Here is a 23,053-nt window from a genome sequence, read left to right on the forward strand (position 1 = left end):
CACGTCCACCACATATGGTAGTACGTGCCCAGCACTGTTTTACATTTCCAGCATATGGCTGAAACTTTTGAAGACATTTTCGCCAGTCTTGTCGGTGGAAGATGCCAGCGGTAGAACATTTTATATATATTTTCTTTATAGGCCGTCGACTTTGTCAATTTTAGATTCCATTCCCAGACTCTTTCCCAGTCGTCTAGATCTATTGAGTGGCCGATGTTTTGGGCCCAGGTTACCATGACTTCTTTTACTCTTTCTGCTTCCGTTTTTCGAATCAGTAAGCAGTTGTATATTTTTGAAATTAATTTCTCATCTGGTCCAATTAAAATTTTATCTAATTCCTGGTTCTTGTTCTGGAAGCCAGGTTGTGCTAGATCGAATTTATGTTTGTTTTGAATTTGAAGATATGGCCACCAATCGATGTTTATTCCCTTATCAGCCAAATTTTCCCTGGGGTTTAGTTTGTTTTGGTCGTCTAGCAACTGTTGGTAGGTAACAATTTTATCCAAGTTTATCAAATTCGGGTATATCAGGGCTTCCGTCGGAGATATCCATTTAGGTAGTTGCGTATAGTATCTCCTTCTAATTTCGAGCCAGTCCTTAATCAATACCCCCCTTAAATGGTGACTACTAAAATAATTGTGGATTTTATTTCCCTCGCACCATAAGTAGTTGTGCCACCCGTATTGCAGGTCGTGGCCCTCTATTGTTAAGATTCTTTTATTAGCTAACATTACCCATTCTTTTATCCACATAGTTGTTGCTGCTTGATGATATGTTTTCCATTCCGGTAATCCCATTCCCCCTTGAGTTCTTTTATCCTGCAGGTGCATATATTTTATTCTGGGCTTTTTACCATTCCATATAAAGTTTCGAATCATTTTGTCCAAATCATTATAAAATTTTTCCCCTAGCTTAACCGGTGCCGTTTGAAATAGGTAGAGGATTTTTGGGAGAACATTCATTTTAATTACTGCGACTCTTCCCATCAGTGATAGTTGTAGTTTTGACCAGGTTTTTAAGTCCTTTTGGGTATTCTGTAACAACTTATCATAGTTGTCTTCTTTTATGGAAGAGCACTTCGCAGACAGCCAGATCCCTAAATACTTAATTTTTTTAGTTACCTTTAATTCCATTGTTTCCTCTAGTTCTCCAATCTGGTTTTTGGGGAAATTTTTTATAATCATTTTTGTTTTTTCCTTGTTTATTTTTAAACCGGCCACACACCCAAAGTTCTCAATGTCCTTCATCAAATTCGGTCCTGAAAGTAAGGGGTCTTCCACGATAAAGACCATGTCATCCGCGAAGGCCTGTACTTTATATTGTTCTTTTTTTATGGTCAGGCCCCTAATTTCCTGATTTGATCTTATCCGATTTAAAAGGACCTCTAGAGACGTAATAAATAGTAGTGGGGAGAGCGGGCACCCTTGTCTAACACCCTTTCCAATTTGTATCCTCTCCGTTAGTTCCCCATTGACTATAATATTTGCAGATTGCCGTGAATATATAGATTCTATAATCTTAATAAATTTATCGCCAAATTTCATCATTTTTAGTTGAGTGATTAGAAAGTTCCAATCTAGGTTATCAAAGGCTTTCTGAGCGTCGACAAAGATTAATGCGAGTTGTTTCTCGGATCTTGTTTGATAGAATTCCAGGGTGTCCATTATTATTCTTGTATTGTTTCTAATATGTCTTTTTGGGAGAAAGCCGTTTTGATCCGAATGGATACTTTGATTTAATATTATTTTTAGTCTTTCCGCCAATATTGATACAAAGATTTTGTAATCTGCATTTAACAGGGATATGGGTCTATAATTTTGGACCTTGCTACTGTCCGCCTCTTCCTTTGGTATTAGGGTAATGTAAGCTTCCCCCCATGATTTTGGGACCCTACCATTTTGCAATGTATCATTACATAGTTCTAATAATTTGTCTTCTATGGTATTTTGAAGTTTTTTATATATTTCCGACGGGAGCCCATCCGGCCCAGGTGTTTTATTGTTTTTTTGTTTTTGAATGGCCTTTTTCAGTTCTTCTTGTGTAATTTCTTTATCGAGCATCTCTCTCATCTCCTCCGACAAGACTGGAAGCTTCTGCTTTATAAGGTATTTTCTAATGTCCTGTTCATTAATTTCGTCTTGTTTATATAGTTTCCTATAATAGTTCTGTACTATCTTTTTCTTTTCTCCTATTTCTTGTTTCAGATTCCCCTCCTCGTCATACAGTTGTTTAATAATTCTTTTGACCTTCTCCTTTCTTATTTTGTGGGCCAACCATCTCCCAGTTTTATTTGCATGTTCAAAATAATTCTGCTTCATTTTCTTAATGTTTTGTGCTATTTCCTCTTGGGAGATCAAATTTATTTGGTGTTTAATTAACTCTCCTTTTTCCCTGTGTCTACTATTTTCTGGCTCTTTCTGGGTCAGCAGTTCCGTCTCTCTTAGTTCTTTGTTCAGTGTATTAAGTTTTTCCCTGTGCATTTTGTTTCTTCTTATTATATAGGCTATGGAAATTCCCCTCACAACTGCCTTCATCGTGTCCCAAACATTTTGTATTGAGGTCTGCTCTTTACCGTTTTCTTTAAAGAAGTAGCCCAGTTCCTTTTCTATTTGTTGTACAAATTGTTTCTCTTGTAGTATGTTCTGGTTTAATGTCCACCTAGCTTTTATCCTTGCCTTCCCTTTCCATTGCCATAAGACTGGGTGATGATCGGCCCACTTGTTGGTTATTATTTCAATATTTACAGTATCCATGAGTAGCTCCGAGTTTGACCAAACCATGTCGATACGGGACCATGAATTATGTGGATGGGAGTAAAACGTGTACTGTTGCATCTTGTCATTCATTGCTCGCCAGACATCATAAAGATCTAAATCCTTCACCATATTTACATAGGCAGATGGTAGTTTCCTTCTTGTGCTTTTCTTGTGGGTACCCTTATAGTCCATCTTACCATCTGCTATAGCGTTGAAATCCCCTAGAATACATATATTTTGCCACTCTATTTCATTTATCCTCTTATATAGATTAATATAAAATCTCTCTTGTTTTTGATTTGGGGCATAGATTCCAACTAGTAAAATTTTTTTCCCACCATTAATTATCTCCACCATTAATACCCTACCATCTTTGTCTGCATATATTAATTTGGGGTTCAACCATTCTTTTATATACATCACAATTCCTCTTTTTCTGGTTTGTGCTGACGAGCAGAATGTTTTACCTAGTTTTGGACAGACCAACAGGTTATTGTATTTTTCTTTAATGTGGGTTTCCTGAAGACAGATTACATCTAACTTTTGTTTCACTAGATCCAACAGTACACGTTTTCTTTTGGAAGTTATGTTAAGACCATTTACATTAGCTGATAGTACATTCGTTTCCCATTCTTCAATTCCCTTACACGTTATTCGCTTTGAGGGCACCTTTGGATCGAGTCTCGATGGGTGACCTTGCTCTCGAATCTTCTCTGCCATATCTCTCTCGTTCTCTGGCCTCTCCTGGCCCCCGCCCCTCTGGTTGAGTTTCAATTATAGTGTCCCCCTGTCTTAAAAGTCCTTCTTTATTAAATCTCTCATCGTCTGCTAGTAAAAGTTCCTGGAATTCTTGAGCTTTCGCCAAGGTATCTATTCGGTATTTCTTTTCCCTCCATGTTATCAACATTCCTTCTGGAAGGAGCCATCTGAACTGAATTCTGTCTCTGTTTAAACGTGTGGAGAGGAAGTTGTATTTCCTTCTCTTCTCTCTGACTCTCCGTGGAGTCTGTTTTAAGATGAGAATTTCTTTACCTTTGTATGTTAGAGAGTCCCCTCTTATTGTACTTAGAATGTCCTCTCTCAGCTGTCTTCTCAACACCCTCACATGGATCTCCCTCGGAAGCCGGTGGCGTCTCGCGAAGCCTGTATTGACTCTATAGGCTTCGTCCAGATCATTAATAACCTCTTTTTTCGGCCTGCCGAGGACTAATCCCAGGATTTCTCCAATCAGCTCCCGGAGGTTTTCATCTTTTGCTTCCTCCACGTTTTGTAGTCTTAAATAATATGCTGATCGCTCTAATTCTAGCTGGAGGATGGCCTCCTCCAGGCTTGAGTTTATAGATTCCAGATTGTCCTCCACTTTGTCTATCCTTTTTTCCGCTATTTCCGTTCTCCCCTTAACATTTTGAATTTCCTGCTCATTTTTCAGCAGCGCTGTTTGTATTACTCCTATACGTTCCTCAATTTTTCCCATATTGTTTCTTACTTCACGCATTTCATTCTTTACTCCCTCCAGGCCTTTGGCGACACTTTCCCCCATCTTCAATATTGTCTCTTGTAGGGAGTCCATTGTTACTTCCTGGTCTTGCAGGGTTGGGGCTGCCTTATCTCCCGTTTGCCTGCCCTCAGGGGACTTTTCCCTCACCGGGGTAGATAGGGGAGTTTGCTTTTTACTCCCTTTAATTAAGGTTACTGTTTTCGTTGCCATTTGCTTTAATTCAGCTCTTCCCCTATAAGGTGTAAGTCTAGTACCTTCTGAGTGCTGCTTAAGTAGTTATACAGAGCCCGGGGTACATACAGGGTAATTAAGCTGGAGCAGGGCTGTGAAATATAGGCTCAGTTAATTCTATAGTATCTGGGAGAGTCAGGAAGAGAAACATTTCAGCGTGATACGACAGGGTGCAGGAGAGGCCAGAAAGTATTTAGAACTCACCCATCAATCTCTTCCTGTTGTCAGTGTAGTGTTTTCCTTCTGCTGTCTCTGGCTGTAATATGACACCGGGTACTTCAAACCCTTGTGATTAAACTTCTTTCCTTTTTCCCAGGCAGGCAAATCCAGCTTCTCTTCTTCGTCTCGTCCTCTGTTAATCCTCAAATTTAACTAGTCCAAAGCCTGTCTTCTTCTATTCACAACGTCAATCAGCTTTCACAAAAGTTCACTGTTTGTATTTAATAGCCGCTGCAGATAAATGCGCCCACACACGTATCTGTATTTATTGCAGTAAAGTTGTTTATCTTTTAGGTTTAGGCTTTTAAGTCAGATCTTGTGATTACCGTCATTTGGTCCGCTATATTCCCTGCAGCTGTCTCTCCCTTCCTTATTAGTGGCTGGCAGTCACGCCTTCTGGTCGGCCATTAATCAGCCGACCTCTTTTGCACGAACTCTGAGGGAGCCTCTTGCTTCGTGGGAGGAGATCGCCTTTCACCCTCCACTGCACAGAGGTTTCCCCTCTCCAAAGGTCCTCGCACCTCGAAGGGACCTTGCCTATTACGGCCACGCTCGTGGAAAGACCGGGCGAACCGAACAGAGAGTCTGTCAGCAGCCCGTTCCAGCGTGACGCCAGACCCCCAAGTTCCCATGGTCCTTGGGGGAAGCTAGTTACCTTGACCCCTTCCAGTCCGGCTTCAGACCTGGTTACAGCACAGAAACCGATTTGGTCGCATTGACCGATGATCTCTGGAGAGCCAGGGATGGAGGCCATGCGTCCATCCTGGTTCTCCTTGACCTCTCGGCGGCTTTCGATTCCATCGACCATGGTATCCTTCTGCGACGACTGCGGGAGGTGGGGGTGGGAGGCACTGTTTTGCAGTGGTTCTCCTCCTACCTCTCGGACAGGTCGCAGTCGGTGTTGGTTGGGGGGCAGAGATCGTCCCCGAGGCCCCTAACATATGGGGTGCCGCAGGGTTCGGTCTTATCCCCCCTACTATTTAACATCTACATGAAACCGCTGGGCGAGATCATTCGGAGGCACGGGATAAAATACCACCAATATGCGGATGACACTCAGTTGTACTTGTCCGCCCCGTGCCAACTCAATGAAGCGGTGGACGTGATGAACCAGGGTCTTGAGGCCGTTAAGAACTGGATGAGAGCTAACAAACTGGTACTCAACCCGGACAAGACCGAGTGGCTGTTGTGTTTCCCTCCCAATAATTTGGCCAGTGTTCCATCGTTCAGGCTGGGGGGTCAAATTTTACACCCCTCAGATAGGGTTCGCAACTTGGGAGTCCTCCTGGACCCACAGCTGACTCTTGACCATCATTTATCGGCTGTGACCAGGGGGGCATTTGCCCAGGTTCGCCTGGTGCGCCAGTTGCGACCCTACCTGAACCGGGAGGCCCTCACAACAGTCACTCGAGCCCTTGTGATCTCTAGGCTGGAATACTGCAATGTGCTCTACATGGGGCTGCCCTTGAAGAGCATCCGGCGACTTCAGCTAGTCCAGAATGCGGCCGCGCGAGTGATCGTGGGCGCACCGCGGTTCGCCCACATAACACCTATCCTCCGCGAGCTGCGCTGGCTACCTGTTGATCTCCGGGTGCGCTTCAAGGTGCTACTTACCATCCATCAAGCCCTCCATGGTAGTGGATCTGAGTACTTGAGAGACCGCCTCCTGCCGATTACCTCCCTTCGACCTATTAGATCGCGCAGATTAGGCCTCCTCCGAGTTCCATCCGCCAGTCAGTGCCGACTGGCGACTACGCGGAGGAGAGCCTTCTCAGTAGCAGCTCCGACCCTTTGGAACGATCTCCCCATGGAGATTCGCACCCTCACCACCGTCCAGACCTTCCGCACAGCCCTTAAGATCTGGCTATCCCGTCAGGCCTGGGGATAAGATTCTAATTCGCCCCACCCGAATGTTGAATGAAAGTTGTGTTTTATTGCTTTATTTTTTTTCTCACTCACGTATTGTCTTATGTTTTGTCTTGCACTCCCCCTCCCATGAATTGTAAGCCGCCCTGAGTCCCCTCAGGGAAAAGGGCGGCCTATAAATCACAAATAAAATCTAAAATCTAAATATATTTATAAAATTTTGAACACCTCATATACTTTCAAACCAGTCCATCTCTTTAACTTTTCAAAATCAACATTCTGGTCTCCCTTTTGCTGTTTTCCAAAAGTTAACATTATTTTTTTTAATCCCTAAATTTACATAGAACTTCTTTCTTCCAAGGTAGGAGAGTCTCCTTTTCTAATGAAACGTGCCTTTCACTTGCCCTTCAGAAGGTTCTTCACAAGGAAATAATAAGCAGCTTCTTAAAGTAGTTAAGAGAGAACATCCTGTGCCCCTTCGAAGGAGCTGAATCCTGCCTTAGGCAAAATGGCCAACTCCCAGAACTCTCAAACCTGCTGGAAATATTTATTTTATGTTCTCTTTGCAAGGAGATTTTGTGTGGAGCAAACTGGTGGCTGATCCCCGTTTTCTCCATCTGGAGAGGAGTTCCAATCCACTCAGAGATTCCTCTTTTCACTTCAGTTGTTGGCTCTGCATTGATTTCCCCAGAAGTTGCCATGTTACAAGTTTCTGAATGAAAGTCAGGGTACAACTTTACATTTAAATGAACAAAATTTCAGTTTGGATTTGTATTTTAAGGAATGGTGTGAGTTGAATAAATCTAGTGTGTCTGTGAGGAAAATAAAAGATGAAAGGAGACTCCTCCCCCAATAAAAGAAAAAAAATGCTGCATTGATTATGCCGGTCTCTACATTTGTGCAGATAATTTAAACTAACATCTTTGCTTTTTATGCCCTTGAAATTAGATTAGTCCTCACATTTTATAAACAGAAATTAAACTGGCTAGTAAATTAATATAGAAAAACTTTAATATGGAATGGGTTACTTGTCATAATCTAAATTTTAATCAGATTATTACAATTGATGTACTTGGTATTAGGCTTGTAAGAGCTTAATCTTTATCTGATTCATTTGTTTAGGAGTGTGAACAGTAAAGAAGGTAAGGATCATGGATGTTCTTAAGTTGGTTCTTTTGAAATAATGATTAAACATAATGATGTAAATAGACAATTAGAATTCTAAAATTACTTATAGATTACCTTTTAAATGCAAATATGCATGTCTTTTAGGGGATTAATTGAACCGTCTTATTTTTTAAAAATTTGACATCACTAATCTTATGATTTAGTACTTCAGAACATATGTTAGACTACTGGCACATCTTTGTGGACTATTTCTATAAATATATATTCTTGTGGATTGAATGTTGGATATAAGAGTTGACTGCAAAAATCTAGACACCCCAGTTAAGGTATATGTTTGTAACATGCATACATTATGTCAGCTTCTGCTTTTTAGGGATTCTTCAAAGCATACAATTTGACCAGGAATGGTTCAACCTTTTATACTTGTACAGTATGCTAACTAATTTTTTTGCTTGTTTGTTTATTCTGGAGGAGACTGAATAAAGTAGGCTGTTCTTGAATGATGAACTTTATGCAGAATGTACATTTTTGTCTTAATTTTCTAGAACTATGTAAACTAGGTTTCTGCTTCCCTAAGCTATCGTGTGCTTGGTTTGGTATGATAGCTTAAGCACTGGATTTTAGAGGTTTTAAGGTTTGTAAAAGAAAGTAGTACATTCTTACATCAAAAAATGAGAATATATATCTAATTTTTGTCAAAAACAATGTGTATAAATAAAATGATATGGCATATGAAACTTCTGGCTCACAATATTTGTCAAACAAATGTTTATTTTTTACAGTGGAAGCATCTGTTCATGGCAGCAATGTGCACTGTTCAGATAAGACAATTGAAGCAGCAGAAGCCTTACTTCATATGGAATCTCCAACCTGCTTAAGAGATGCTAGAAGTCCAGGTATGTGAATCAATCACCCAATTAAATGTCTTAACCCTGGGTAATATTCAGTATAAACATTTTCAGGGTTCCACCACAAAACCACGTTCGACTAAAGGGCGCTCGACGAAACCGTGTAGCTGACGTCATCACAGCGCGACAACAGCGTGGAGAAAAAAGCACGCTGTAAACGCTAAACCTAAAATTAACACCTAAACCTAACCCCCCTAAACCTAACCCTAAACCTAACCCTTAACCTAACCCTAAACCTAACCCTAAACCTAACCCTTAACCTAACGCTAAACCTAATCCTAATCCTAACCCTTAACCTAACCCTAAACCTAACCCTAACCCTTAACCTAACCCTAAACCCAACCCTAAACCTAAACCTAACCCTAACCCTAACCCTAACCCTAACCCTAACCCTAACCCTAACCCTTACCTTAACTTGAATCGGCTTGCTTTCAAAGCGCTATTTAAAGGGCCCTTCTTTCTCCGCGCTCGCTGTTGTCGCCCTGTTGATGACGTCAGCGACACGGTTTAATCGGGCGCGCTTTAGTCGAGCGCGGTTTTGTCGTGCCACGCATTTTCAGACCTTCAAGCTATCTTAATTCGGATGAGAGGGGAAGAATATTAATCAGTTAGTATTAAATTATACTTTTCTGCTTGAAGGACATGAGTAATTTTGTTCCTGAAATTTGTTCCTGGTCTACAAATTATATACTACATGAGGTATGTAATGTTACCTGGTGCAATATTGCATTACTGTATGAAAAGAATGTTAGTGTAATTCATAATTACTGTATAAATTACAGTTATTTGGAACATATACAGCACACTTTCTGTTTCCAGAAAGTTCCATCTAATAGGTATCATTTTAGATTGATCTGTACATCAATTAATAAACCTATCTCAGGTTTTCTTAACTGAAGTCAGCAGAAAACAATGTACTTGGTTACAATTTTCTTTCGGTTTGTATCATCAGGTTAAATTTATTCATTGCAGATTTAATTATTACCTTTATGTGAAATTTGTGGTTTGTATCTAGTGATAGTGACACAGTTTATAAAATGGAAGTGATATGCAAATGAGGAACAAACGAGACTATAACATCCAGGGATTAGCTGAAATGAATATTTAGCGAACAATTGTGATTCATTTCAGTAGAAAATCTTAGTTTTCTAAATTTATGAATGAATGAATGTCACACAGAACAATTATTTCCAGACTGTAATTTACAGGTGAAACTCAAAAAATTAGAATATCGTGCAAAAGTTCATTTATTTCAGTACCATGTTTCCCCAAAAATATGACAGGGTCTTATTTTCTTTTTAACCTACAAAATATGGCTTGGGCTTTATTATGGGGGAGGGTTTATTGTTTTGGGGTTGCTGGGCGGCTGCTCTCTTGCGAGCGGGCTCCCAAAGAGCCAGGCACAGCACAACAGCCATGAAGCACCATGCTCATGAGCAGCCACCCTGCAAACCCCCTTTGCAGCTGGGCAAAGCACCATTCACTGACCTAGAGATATCGCCAAGCCGCGGGAGTGCCTGTTCGCCGCCGCCCAGCTCCCGCGGCTTGGCACCTTCCAAATGACAGTGAATGGCGCTCTGCACGGCTGGAGAGGGGGATTGCGCGAGAGACTGTTTTGCTGTTGCTCGCCCACCTCCCAGCTCACGATGCATGGCCCAGCTCTCATTATGGAGCCAGGGCACCTCCACTGCCGCCTCCATCCCAGCCTGGCTTTTTCCCCGCCTTCCAAACCGAGTCTTTCGGCAGTGGCTGCTCTGGGCGCAACCATAGAGCGTGCACCCAGAGCGACCACTGCCGAAAGACTCGGTTTGGAAGGCGCAGAAAAAGCCAGGCTGGGATGGCGGCGGTGGCAACGGAGGTGCCCTGGCTCTGTAATGAGAACTGGTCCATGCATCGTGAGCTGGGAGGCGGGTGAGTGACAGCAAAACAGCCGCTCGTGCAACCCCCCTCTCCAGCTGTGCAGAGCGCCATTCACTGTCATTTGGAAGGCACCAAGCCGTGGGAGCCGGGCGGCAGCGAACAGGGGCTCACACAGCTTGGCACCTTCAGGATACTGCTAGGTTGGTGAGCGGCTCTGTGCCTGGCCAGAGTGGGGGGTTGTCCAGGGGGCTTATATGCGGGGGGGGGGCTTATATTTTTGCCCACCAGAAAAATGTGGCATGGCTTTATTATGAGGACATGTCGTATTTTCGGGGAAACACGGTAATGCAACTTAAAAGGAGAAACTAATATATGAGATAAGACTCATTACATGAGTAGTCCGGATGGACTACCTGTGGAATTCTACAAAATATTTGAAGAAACCTTGACTCTCCCACTCTTAGAAGTCATGAATGAATTGATATCTGAGAGTAGAATACCGAAATCATGGTCAGAAACATACACTGCATTGCTACCCAAGGAGGAAACTGATTTAACACAAACTAAGAATCATATACCAATTTCTTTATTAAACTCAGATTATAAGCTTTTTGCATCCATACTAACAGAGAGACTAAAAAAATATTTAAATAGCTTTATCCACTCAGACCAAAATGGATTTTTTTTTTTTTACCAGAGACAAATTAAAGACAATATGAGAATGATTTTGAATACTTTGGAATATTGTGAGGCTCATCCCGAAAAACAAATGGCTTTGATGAGAGCAACTTTTGTCAAAAGCACTAAAACCTGGTTCAATGACAGTGGGATTACTGTGTTTGGCCTCTCCATTCTTCCTCCATACTCTGGGTCCTTGGTTTCCAAATGAGATGCAAAAGTTGCTCTCATCAGAAAAGAGGACTTTGGACCACTGAGCAACAGGGACTTTGGACCACTGTGTTTCATTAAGACCAGGATCAACACAGCTGTCTACCAGGAGATTTTGGAGCACTTCATGCTTCCTTCTGCAGACGATCTTTATGGGGATTCTGACTTCATTTTCCAGCTGCCCACACTGCCAAAAGCACCAAAATCTGGTTCAATGACCATGGGATTACTGTGCTTGATTGGCAAGCAAACTCGCTTGACCTGAACCCCATAGAGAATCTATGGGGCATTGCCAAGAGAAAGATGAGAGACATGAGACCGAATAATGTAGAAGAGCTGAAGGCTGCTATTGAAGCATCCTGGTCTTCATAACACCTCAGCAGTGCCACGGGCTGATAGCTTCCATGCTACGCCACATTGAGGCAATAATTGGTGCAAAAGGGGCCCAAACCAAGCACTGAGTACATATGCCTGCTTATACTTTTCAGAGGTCCGATATTGTTCTATGTACAATCCTTGTTTTATTGATTGCATGTAATATTATAATTTTCTGTGATGGTGGATTTGGGGTTTTCATGAGCTGTATGCCATAATCATCACAATTATGACAAATCACGGCTTGAACTATCTTGCTTTGCATGTAATGAGTCTTATCTCATATATTAATTTCACCTTTTAAGTTGCATTACTGAAATAAATGAACTTTTGCACGATATTCTAATTTTTCGAGTTTCACCTGTAGTGTACAAACTTTCCATACTGAAAACAGCCACTCTTCAATTTTAAAAAAATGCAGATCAGGCCCATGTTGTGTCATAATAAAGGCAGCGCACCACATTATTCGTGGGTATTCTAGCAACTGAATGCAAATAAATGATGAGAAAACTTTATTTTTTTATTTGGCACTTTTGGGGAATGCTTCCAAAATTTGGAAAATATTTAGTCTATTTGTAACTTGAAAAATCTGGATTTTTTTTTTAAAAAAGCATTTACATTATTTATTTATTTATTTATTTGCTTTCTGTAGTGGAAGTTTTTGTTCCGCCTTGTGTGTCAACACCAGAGTTCATCCATGCTGCAATGAGACCAGACGTAATTACAGAAACTGTTGTGGAAGTATCCACTGAAGAATCTGAACCAATGGATGCATCTCCTTCACGAACTTCTCCTGAAATCCATGAGCCCATGAAAAAAAAGAAAGGTACTTCGTGTAACGTTTGTATGATAACTAGAAGTAGCAGAACAATTTAGTGAGCCATGGCAAATTTCTATATGATCATTTGCCTAGAAAGGCTATTCAGATTGATATTTTTACATTAGTAGTAGTTCCACTGGTTAGTATTTGGTTGGAACAGGTTAAAGACTGAGTTGTCAGTAAACAATTGTAAACACTTACTTAAAATAAATACTTTCAAGGTGAGGCTTAATGATCCTTGATTGAATGCACCAGATGTGATTATAATTATGGTTGCACTTGCACTGTATTGTTTTCACAGTAGTGTTCTAAATTGCAAGTAGTAAATATTAACCTTCTGCATCAGTATTTCTAAAGCTGCATAAGATAAGCCTTAATGATTTAGGTTTGTTAAACAACTCTGAGAGAACTGAAGGTGAGAAATACTATTTTTTATGATTGTTTCACTGCAGCTGGCCGTAAACCAAAATCTCAAGTGCCATCAACCATTTCCAGTACATCTCCAGACTTGGGTATAAAAAAGAAGCCAAGAGAGGGCAAAGGTAATATGCTAATTACATTTTATTTTAAATATTGTGAAATATTTAGCAAAACATATTCTCCATAGCACTACTGCTAAACAATAACGGTCAATTGGAGCTGAAATGTGATACTTCTGCTGAGGATTTACAGTAGCATTTAGCATATTAGCAGAATATTTATTACTGTTCATTAATGTCTGACTTTTAGGTTATGCTGAGAGAAAATGACTTGCTCGAAGTCACCTAGGGATCCTCGATGGTTGAGGGTGGATTTGAACCAGAGTCCAAAATTTTAACCACCACATCCCACTAGTTCTCCACAGTTTCCTATAGATCCCTTTTCATTCCAGCAGAATTAGGTTGTTTCATCTCTGAAATGGAAAGGCTAAGTTTAGAATGATATTGCATATTAAGGGTGTTACAGCTCTTTCCCCCTTGTTTCCTGATTTTCATACAATACAATAGCAGAGTTGGAAGGGACCTTGGAGGTCTTCTAGTCCAACCCCCTGCCTAGGCAGGAAACCCTATACCGTTCCAGACAAATGGCTATCCAACATCTTCTTAAAGACTTCCAGTGTTGGAGCATTCACAACTTCACAGCTTGCCTCCAGAAGTTGTGAATGCCCCAACACTGGAAGTCTTTAAGAAGATGTTGGATAGCCATTTGTCTGAAACGGTATAGGGTTTCCTGCCTAGGCAGGGAGTTGGACTAGAAGACCTCCAAGGTCCCTTCCAACTCTGCTATTGTATTGTATGAAAATCGGGAAACAAGGGGGAAAGAGCTTTAACACCCTTAATATGCAATATGATTCTAAACTTAGCCTTTCCATTTCATATTGCATATTAAGGGTGTTAAAGCTCTTTCCCCCTTGTTTCCTGATTTTCATATAGTTGATAAAATCATTTCCTTGTTGCTATTAGTTCTGTCACATCTTGGTTACAGTCAAAGACCAACCTATGAAGGGTGGGGTATAATCAGCTAAAAAGCATAGAAAATATATTGGTCTACATTATTATTATTATAAAAAAGCTAAAAAATATAAAATTGTATATTTAAAAATTAAACTCTGAAAGAAATCTAAATGGAGAGGTAGGAGCATTAGATGGGTGTAGGGTTAATATGTGGCAGAGCATATTAGCAGAGTATAAAGCGCTCTGATATGATGAACTAGGTATTCATTAAGATTGTTTTATGACACAGGTCTGATAGATTTTCAGTGTTGCTGCACAGAACCTGACAGCATTGTATGCTGTAGGATTAGTATCTGAAAGCAGCAAGGAGGTTTCAAATTGTCATGTGCACCTTGGGTATATATGTATGTAATAATGGTGAGACAAAGCTAGTATGAATGTCTCTGTAATACAGGCACTGTAATACAGAGAAGCACATGCTTTGTTGTTTCTGTGTTTCCAGAGTCCCAAGGGTATTATCTCTCCAGGTAGGGAATGTTCCTGTATTGGCCTTCAAGGACAGTTGAGTGGAGGGTACTGCTGTTACTTGTATCTCCCGGAGAGTCACAGCATCCAGGCAATCTTGTTTAAAGCTAAGTAGGACTAGATCTATTTAGTGTTTTGGTGGGAGACCCCAAGAAATACAAGGACTGTAAGACCAGAAGGAAAAGTTTAAAAAAATACATCAGAAAGCAGACTTTTTCTGCATTTTGACACAAAAACGATAGGCATCTGTCCATGGATTCACCAGTCTGTCTGTAATAAGAACTCACTTTCGCTTAATTGTTGCAGAGAAATTACTGGTGAGATCATTTTGAGCACCTATGGGAATCTGCGGATTTGCTTTTTGTTGTTGCACACTGTTTACAGGTTGCGTGCCTGTGTATTAACCTTATTCAGTTGCTCATTGGTATTCATCTCATCACATATCTGTCTCTAATTAGTTATTTAATTAGTTAAATAATCTGGTTATTTAAGGTTGTAATATTTGTTTTAGTGTTTTTTGATGGTTGAGATGATATATTCCATTATTAGGTGGGAGAAAGACACATTACTGGCCACAAAGTTTATTCTAATTTCCCCTGGTTAGCATTTGCAGATAATGATATTTTGCTAAGGGATCTTTATGTAGTGTATTTATTACTAAGGGGTTGGTATATGTAGGTATATGGTGGCTGTTGTGTATTACATTTTGTATATTATATATTATATTTTACATTATATGTATTGCATTATATATCTAGACCTTTATATTGTCTAATATACATTGGTTATTTAGAGAAAAACCTGTATCCTTCTGCCCCTGCCCTCAAATTTATAGTAGTATTAAGACATACGTATTTGGCTATTTCTTAATGCAGCCAAAAATATTCAGAATGGGAACTTAAAAAAAAATCTGAGATGAACTTCTTTTTTGGCTTGCTGCTTAGAAATCTTGCTTAAAATGAGTTGGAGTGCTTCTTTTCTTTTTCCTTTTTTTGCTGATATAAGAATAGTAGATTATACATTGCTTTGAAGAAAATTTAACTAATTAATCTTGAAGTTACTAGTATTAGATGTTCTTGGGAACTACATAAACTTTTTAAACAGTGTATTCTTTTGATACATATTTCTGATAAAGCTTTTAATAAATTTGACGCTAACTAGTTTGTTATTTTGGCAAGGAGATGAGATCTTTTAAATAATATCAAATTTCAACATTTTTTGTTACCAGCACCTTTATTTGATTATTTATGTATAAAAGTATTTTAAATGGCAATAATTGATAATGCTTTCATTCCCAAAGTAAAAATATGGGATGTTCATTTAAGAAACTACAAATGCATTTTTGAGATTATTGGAAAAATACTTAAAAGTGCATAGCGAATTCCTACTCTAGAAAGCTCTCGGTATTTTTGCCATATCATTTTAAACAACTAAATAACTACAAAACTGTCTTTAACTATCTCCTTCCAAAAATTGGTTTCTGCCCATTTTGAAAATATATTTAATATATGCCTAGCTTTCATAAAAATACTATGTAATAGCAATTAAATGTTATTCCAATATGTTGGCTGGGTTATTTGCATGATTTTGTTTGGAGGTAATTAGTTCTTTGATTTGCTGAAATATATGTTTTGCAAATAGGAAATACAACCTATTTGTGGGAATTCCTTCTGGATTTACTTCAAGATAAAAATACTTGCCCTCGATATATCAAATGGACTCAGCGAGAAAAAGGCATTTTTAAACTCGTGGACTCAAAAGCAGTTTCCAAGTTGTGGGGAAAACACAAGAACAAGCCTGATATGAACTATGAGACAATGGGAAGAGCCTTGAGGTAAAGAAAAAAAATGAAGAAAAAAGATGAGATGAAAATATTGAAAATGTTTTCTTAAACTAATATGGGTATCATGCTTTCTCTACAACCTTTTTAATGCTCTTAAACATTCCAATTTTTTCATTCCTAAGGAAAATATTATTCACTTCATTTGCCTTCTAAAATTAAGTACTGATATGTAACTTTAGGTAGAAAAAAATTGAGATACCATTTTTATGAACAAAGTAACTTAAAGGTTAGAAGCCTAATGGAAATAGTTTATTTAGGTTACTTTTCTACACTTTTGTATTTCTTTCAGATACTATTATCAAAGAGGAATTCTAGCAAAAGTTGAAGGACAAAGGCTAGTATATCAATTCAAGGAAATGCCCAAAAATATTGTTGTTATTGATGACAAAAGTGAGTGCGGCAGTGAAGATTTATCCATGTCCAATGATGAGAAATCATTGGAACGTGTATCACTGTCTGCAGAAAACCTCTTAAAAACAGCGAGTTCTGCTCGCACAGGAAAAAGCACTTCTCAGTTGAGCTGCACAAGATCAGAGAAATCTGTTGCCAGAGTGAGCATCTCTTCACCTGGGCATGAAATGTCATCTTGTTCACCCACCACAACTACCGTTTCACCAACAACTGCTCCCAGGTGAGTGCTATATGATTTACATAGTGTTTCTCAACCACAGCAACTTTAAAATATGTGGAGTTCAACTCTCAGAATTCCCCAGCCTGTGGAAGTCCATAACGAAAGTTATGGTTGAGAAACACTGGTTAAGGGTCATATGTTATGCTAAATTGGGGCAAAAATTAAATTTAAGTCATTTCTGGATTTAAAAAAAATGCAAATATGCTACATAATTATTTCCAGGGATATTTTTATTCTTTTGCTTTTGTGATATTGTTTAGAGTTCTTATACATATAGTCATCATCTTAGCAACTACAATTGGGACCTTAGTTGTTGAGCAAAGCAATCATTAAGTGAGACATCACTTGACTGCTCCACCCAACAACTGCAATTCCAGCATTCCTGGTTGTGGTTGTTAAGCAATTTCACAGGCTGTTAAGTGGAGTCTCAGGCAAGATGTGCTGGGTGCTTTGAGTTGGCAGAAATCATGGGAGGCCTGATCCAGGCCATGTTTGAGTCTCTATCTGCTGAGGGCTGAAAATCTTCCCTGCCAACCACAGCACACTTCCTGTGCTGAGCCTGCTTGCTTTACTTCTGTCTCTCTGTTCCGGTGCTGAAAATCTTCTCTTCTGTGCTAAACCTCCACACATTGAAGCTACTGAGGCGTGATAGGAATTTGCTTTAATGAATTTGGAAAGGAACCCCATTTCCCAGCAAAGAAATAGTTGAAGACGATAGCTTTTTCCAAAAATCCAGCTGCCGCTGTTGGGAAGTACCAACTCCCCCCCCCCCCCCGGCTTCCCCAAGCCCATGCATGCCTTTGGCCCGGATGGCAGGAAAGGGACGGCAGAGCTGGAGGAAGCCCAAGAGTGACAGAGTGACACTCCCTTCCCCTTCCTTTTCCTGTCCTTTTTCTTTTTGCCCTCCAGTTAGTCTCCCCCCTCCCCTCTTCCCCGCTTTAGTCAGCTATTGTTGCTCACTCCCAAACTCATCCCTTCTCTCTCTCCCTCTCTCTCACTCCCTCTCCCCCTTCTCTCTCTCTCACACACACACTCTTCTCCCACTTTCTGCCTTTTCTCTCCCCTACATGTGTGTACACTTTTACACCCATTCACCTTCCTGAAGTGAGCCTTTGTCTCTGTTCTGCAGGGAGTATTTTCAGTGTGATAGTGGAGAGGCATGCAATAAGGTAAGGATCACAGTGTGCATCAGAGCTCTGAGTGGAGCCCTTCGAGGCTCAGCGCAGACTACACATGAGTTCTGGCCCTTTATTCATGGGCCGGAAATTTTCTCCCTGCTGAAATCGAAAGCGTTGACTTTCTAGGAAAGTCAGTAGAGAAGATTGTCAATGGTGATCAGATGATTGTTGGGCATTTGGTAACTGGCCACTGAGTGGAAATGGGTTGCCAAGTGCTCAGTTCACAATCTTATGATTGCATGGCATAAGAGTTGCAATTTTTTTTGTGACAGTTGGAAGTGATTTACAATCCATGAAGCATTTTTTCCAAGGCTATTGTAACTTTGAACAATTTTTACATGGACTGGTCATAAGTCGAGGATTACCTGAACCAATTTTTGGAGGATTCTGGGCCCATACCTACTGTGTTTCTCCAAAAAGACGATCCATCTTGAAAAGAAGCCCTATCACGTTTTTGAGCGCATATGATCAAATTAAGCCCCACCCACAAAATTAGCCCCAATTAAGACCCCGCCTACCCCGGGGTGAAAAATAAGCTAGGGTGGGGAGAGGGTGGAGTTGCCCTACTTACCAGGCCTCGCACACCCTGACAACTGCCTCGCCTTCTTCTGTGGCCGCTTCTTCTGAGACCACTTGCTGCCACTCGCACACATCACCTGTCTTTGTTTTGTGTTTAGATGCCTGCCGGCAGGTATCTAAACACAGAGTGGAGGCCGGGGCGATGCGTGCAAGTGGTGGCAAGTGGCCGCAGAAGAAGTGGGCCAGCAGCGGGCTTCTGCTGGGCAAGGCTGTCAGTGCCACCGCCGCGAGGTGAGTCAATTATTAGAACCTTCCAAAAAGAAGGCTTAACCGTTTTTTCAGGGGTCAAAAGAAAATAAGACACAGCCTTCTTTTTGGAGAAACACAATATAATTTTGAAGAGCTATGTGCAATCCTGGGCCTCAGGAAAAGTTGTTTTGAAAAGAAAGTGTTAAATCTCTTGCCTTTTGTTAAGAGTTTTGTTTAACTCTTTCTTTCTCTTTCTCTTTCCTTCCCTTTACTTTTTTTTTAAAAATACTAAGGATTTGTCAACTTAAAATAAACAACTGTTGGCTAATCTAAAATGACAGTGTTTTGTTTTGCTTTGTTCTGTTATTTATTAGACTTACATCCCATTTTCTTTCAGTAGCAATAAGGGGTGATAATGTAAGTTCTGAAACTTCAAAGAATTCAGCTTGGAATTGGGATAGCGGAAGAAAGCTTTGCCTTTACTTCAGCTTTATAAAATATAATAATTGTTTCTTTTTGATTAAAAGGTCTTTAGTTAAAGCATGTATCTGTCACAAATTTTAGGTCTTAATGTAGTGTTTGTCTTCATCTATTTAACAGAACTGTTCGGGTGGCTATGCAAGTGCCTGTTGTAATGACATCTCTGGGACAGAAAATATCAACTGTTGCAGTGCAGTCAGTAAATGCAGGGTCACCATTGATTACCAGCACAAGCCCAACAACAGCAACAACCCCAAAGGTAGTTATCCAAACAATCCCTACAATGATGCCATCATCTGCTGAAAATGGAGAGAAAATCACAATGCAGCCTACAAAAATAATCACCATCCCTGCTACACAACTTGCACAATGCCAGTTGCAAACAAAAACTGGTTTGCCAGGGACAGGGAGCATTAACATAGTTGGAACACCTCTGGCTGTGAGAGCACTTACTCCAGTATCTTTAACCCACGGGACACCAGTGATGAGATTATCAATGCCCGCCCAGCAGGCAAGTAGCCATACTTCACCCAGGGTAATTAGCGCAGTTATAAAAAGTCCAGAGGTCAAGTCAGAAGCAGTGGCTTTAAAGCAGGAACGGGAGATCAAGACCTTGCAACTAGTACAAGAAGAGAAACCAGCAGATGGAACCAAAACAGTCACTCATGTCGTCGTCGTTAGTACACCCTCCGCTATTGCTCTACCTGTACAAGTGAAAACAGAAGGAATAGTAACATGCGAAAAATGAAAAGGAAAAAAAAAGTGGCTGTGAACATTAATTACATAGACCATTGTGGAATTAAGCAAACTGACATACATAGGAAGCCAGGGAATTGGACACAAACAAGAAGTTGAAAGAACTGATTTTTTTAAAAAAATTGTTAATAGTTATGCATATATTAGAAATTTACTGGAAGCAAAATAATGTCCCATGTTTCAGTGGGAATTGAACTAGATCTACACACTGACACAATTGCCTCTTGTATATCAGGGTTAAGCTGATGAAGAAAGAAAATTCCTGGAGCCGAAGGGAATAGTGGGTGAGCACTCAGGAGACTCAATGCATTACCAGTTACACTAAGACATGGAACACTAAACTGGTTCTGTGAGGGTCTTGGCTTATGTAGATGGAGGAGCATCTAGAAGAGGCTCATTGTTACACAAAACACATTTGATGCATTTGAATATGCATACCAGCAATTACTACTGTGTACTCACAGTGTTCAACTGGTGCTATGTGAAAAACTCTGCTACTAGGTATTCTTGAATGTGAATAAGGAAAGAATTAAAGAACTTCTTACAAGAAGTTAAAGACTTAGAGAATTTTTTGTCCCATGCAGCTTAAGCAGATTTTAAAACAAAAGCCTTAGACTGATTTTCAGTTACCTTTGTTGAAATAAGCTAAAGGCTTCTTTATGTAAAGCATTTTTTATTAAAACAATTTTTTTTAAAAAAAATCTTATACCTAGCACAGTATTGTTATAGAATTACATGTAACATATTTTGTATGGTAGTCAAGTCTTTTGGTTTCTTAATTGGGGTCAAAGCGGCCAGAGGTTATTCAGCCTCTTGCTGCTTGGTTCACCCACTTCGCCTGGACATCTGTGCATACATTTCAATTTCAGCTTTTACTCTGTCACTTGAAAGGTCACGCTTGGCATGAACTCTTGTCAGGTAGATTAAAAACCTGTATATTTTTTAGTTGAAGTTAGAGAAAAGTACCAGTGTTCAGAATGAACTATAATAGTTTGTATATTCAACATTTAAAGTATATTCTATTTTGTTGTACTCTTGTTTCAAAGTGTATTCAAGTAGGTTTTACTGAAATACAGATAATGAAATTTAAAATTGGTGTCTCTTTTTTCCAAGCCTTAATGTGCCTCTGGTGTTCATCCAGATCAACACTGCTACAATGTTTTCTACTTCAGTTCTCAAAACTTAGTTTCAGAAATAGCACAGAATTGGAAATATACCAAAGAATTAAGTTAATTATCTCAGTTATTCTACTAAAAATAGGAGCAACATCTGGTTGATAACACAATGGAAAGAACTTGTATGATAATTTAATTTAAACCATTAATGGGGGTAATTGGGTGACTAGGATTGTCTTTACACTTGTGTTATACTGTCTTACGGTTTCAAAATGAATTAGAGTTGCAATAGCCAGCTTCATAGGTAAATGGGATTCCTTGAAAAAGGGAGAAGAGGCACACGGGTGTCAAGAGCAAGAAATCGGGACTCCAGGTGTGCATTAACACAATGCCAAGGAGTAAAGACATAAGTGATGGTTTTAGAGAAGCAATTGTTGCAACCCATCAATCTGGGAAGGGTTATAAGGCCATCTCCAAACAACTTAAAATCCATCATTCTACAGTGAGGAAGTCTATTCAGAAGTAGAAAATATTCAAGGCAGTTGCCAATCTTCTCAGGAATGGATTCCCAGCAAATTCACCCCAAGGTCAGGCTGTGCAATGCTCAGAGAAATTGCAAAAAAAATCCAAGAGTTAGATCTCAGATTCCACAAGCCTCAGTTAGCATGTTAAATGTTAAAGTTCATGACAGTACAGTTAGAAAAAGACAAAATGAGTATTTATTTGGAGGACTTGCCAGATAAAAACATCTCTCTAAAAAGAACATGGCAGCAAGACTTAGGTTTGCAAAATTGCATCTGAGCAAATCACAAGACTTCTGGAACCCAATCTTTTGACAGGCGAGAGCAAAGTGGAGATATTTGGCCATAATGCACAATGCCACATTTGGCACTGTGCATTATGGCCAAACAGCATATTAGCACAAAGATACCAACCATCAAGCAGGGTAGAGGGGATATGATTTGGGCTTATTTTGCAGCCACCGGACCTGACACCTTGCAGTCATTGAATTGACTGAACTCTTCTGCCTACCAAGTATTCTAGAGTCAAATGTGAGGCCACGTGTCCAATAGCTAAAGCTAGGCTGATATCAAGAGCTGTGTTGGCACTGGTTAGAATGCAGTACTGCAGGATAACTCACTGCTCACTCCAGGAGTTCAATTCTGAGCGACTCGAGGTTAGCTCAGCCTTTCATCCTTCTGAGGTCAGTAAAATGAGGGCCCAGATTGTTGGTAGCAGTGTGCTGTCTAAACCGCTTAGAGAGGGCTGTAAAGCATTGAGAAGCTGTTTATAAGTCTAATGCTAATAGTTAATGCTATTAGATCATGCAACAGGACAATGATCTTGAGCACATCAGCAAATCTACAATAGATGGGGGAAAAGGCGTTGCAATCAAAATTCAGATCTCAACCCGATTGAAATGCTGTGGCGGGACCTCAAGAGAGCTGTGCATAAACATATGCCTACAAACCTCAATGGACTGAAGCAATGTGAAGAAGAATGGGCCAAAATACCTCCATAATGTGAGGCTGATTAAGTCATAGAGAAAACAATTACTTAAAAGTTATTGCTGTTAAAAAGTGGTTTTACAAGCTATAGAATCATAAGATGTAGTTAGTTTTTCATATATGATGTCTCCATTTTGGCTTTCATGAGAGCTTTTGTAGGAATTTGCTTTTCCAAAGTTCTGTATTTTAAAGGGCACAGGTCATCAACAGTTCTCTTTCTTTGAAGTATGTGGGGGAAATATCTCCAGATTTTAGAGTTAGAGATGG

The 23,053-nt window shown here is 39.9% G+C and overlaps 1 protein-coding gene across 1 annotated transcript in view; it reads left to right on the forward strand.

The window, feature by feature from the left end:
- ELF2 (E74 like ETS transcription factor 2) overlaps positions 1-20,851 on the forward strand; it is a 52,009-nt gene extending 31,158 nt beyond the window's left edge. The window contains 6 exon segments of the mRNA XM_032223761.1: positions 8,481-8,594; positions 12,382-12,555; positions 13,002-13,091; positions 16,149-16,341; positions 16,640-16,981; positions 19,528-20,851. Coding sequence (XP_032079652.1) covers positions 8,481-8,594; positions 12,382-12,555; positions 13,002-13,091; positions 16,149-16,341; positions 16,640-16,981; positions 19,528-20,155 — 1,541 coding nt within the window. The 3' untranslated portion in view covers positions 20,156-20,851.
- Positions 20,852-23,053: the final 2,202 nt, after the last annotated feature.

This window comes from Thamnophis elegans, chromosome 9, assembly GCF_009769535.1.
Source record: "Thamnophis elegans isolate rThaEle1 chromosome 9, rThaEle1.pri, whole genome shotgun sequence".
NCBI lineage: Eukaryota > Metazoa > Chordata > Lepidosauria > Squamata > Colubridae > Thamnophis > Thamnophis elegans.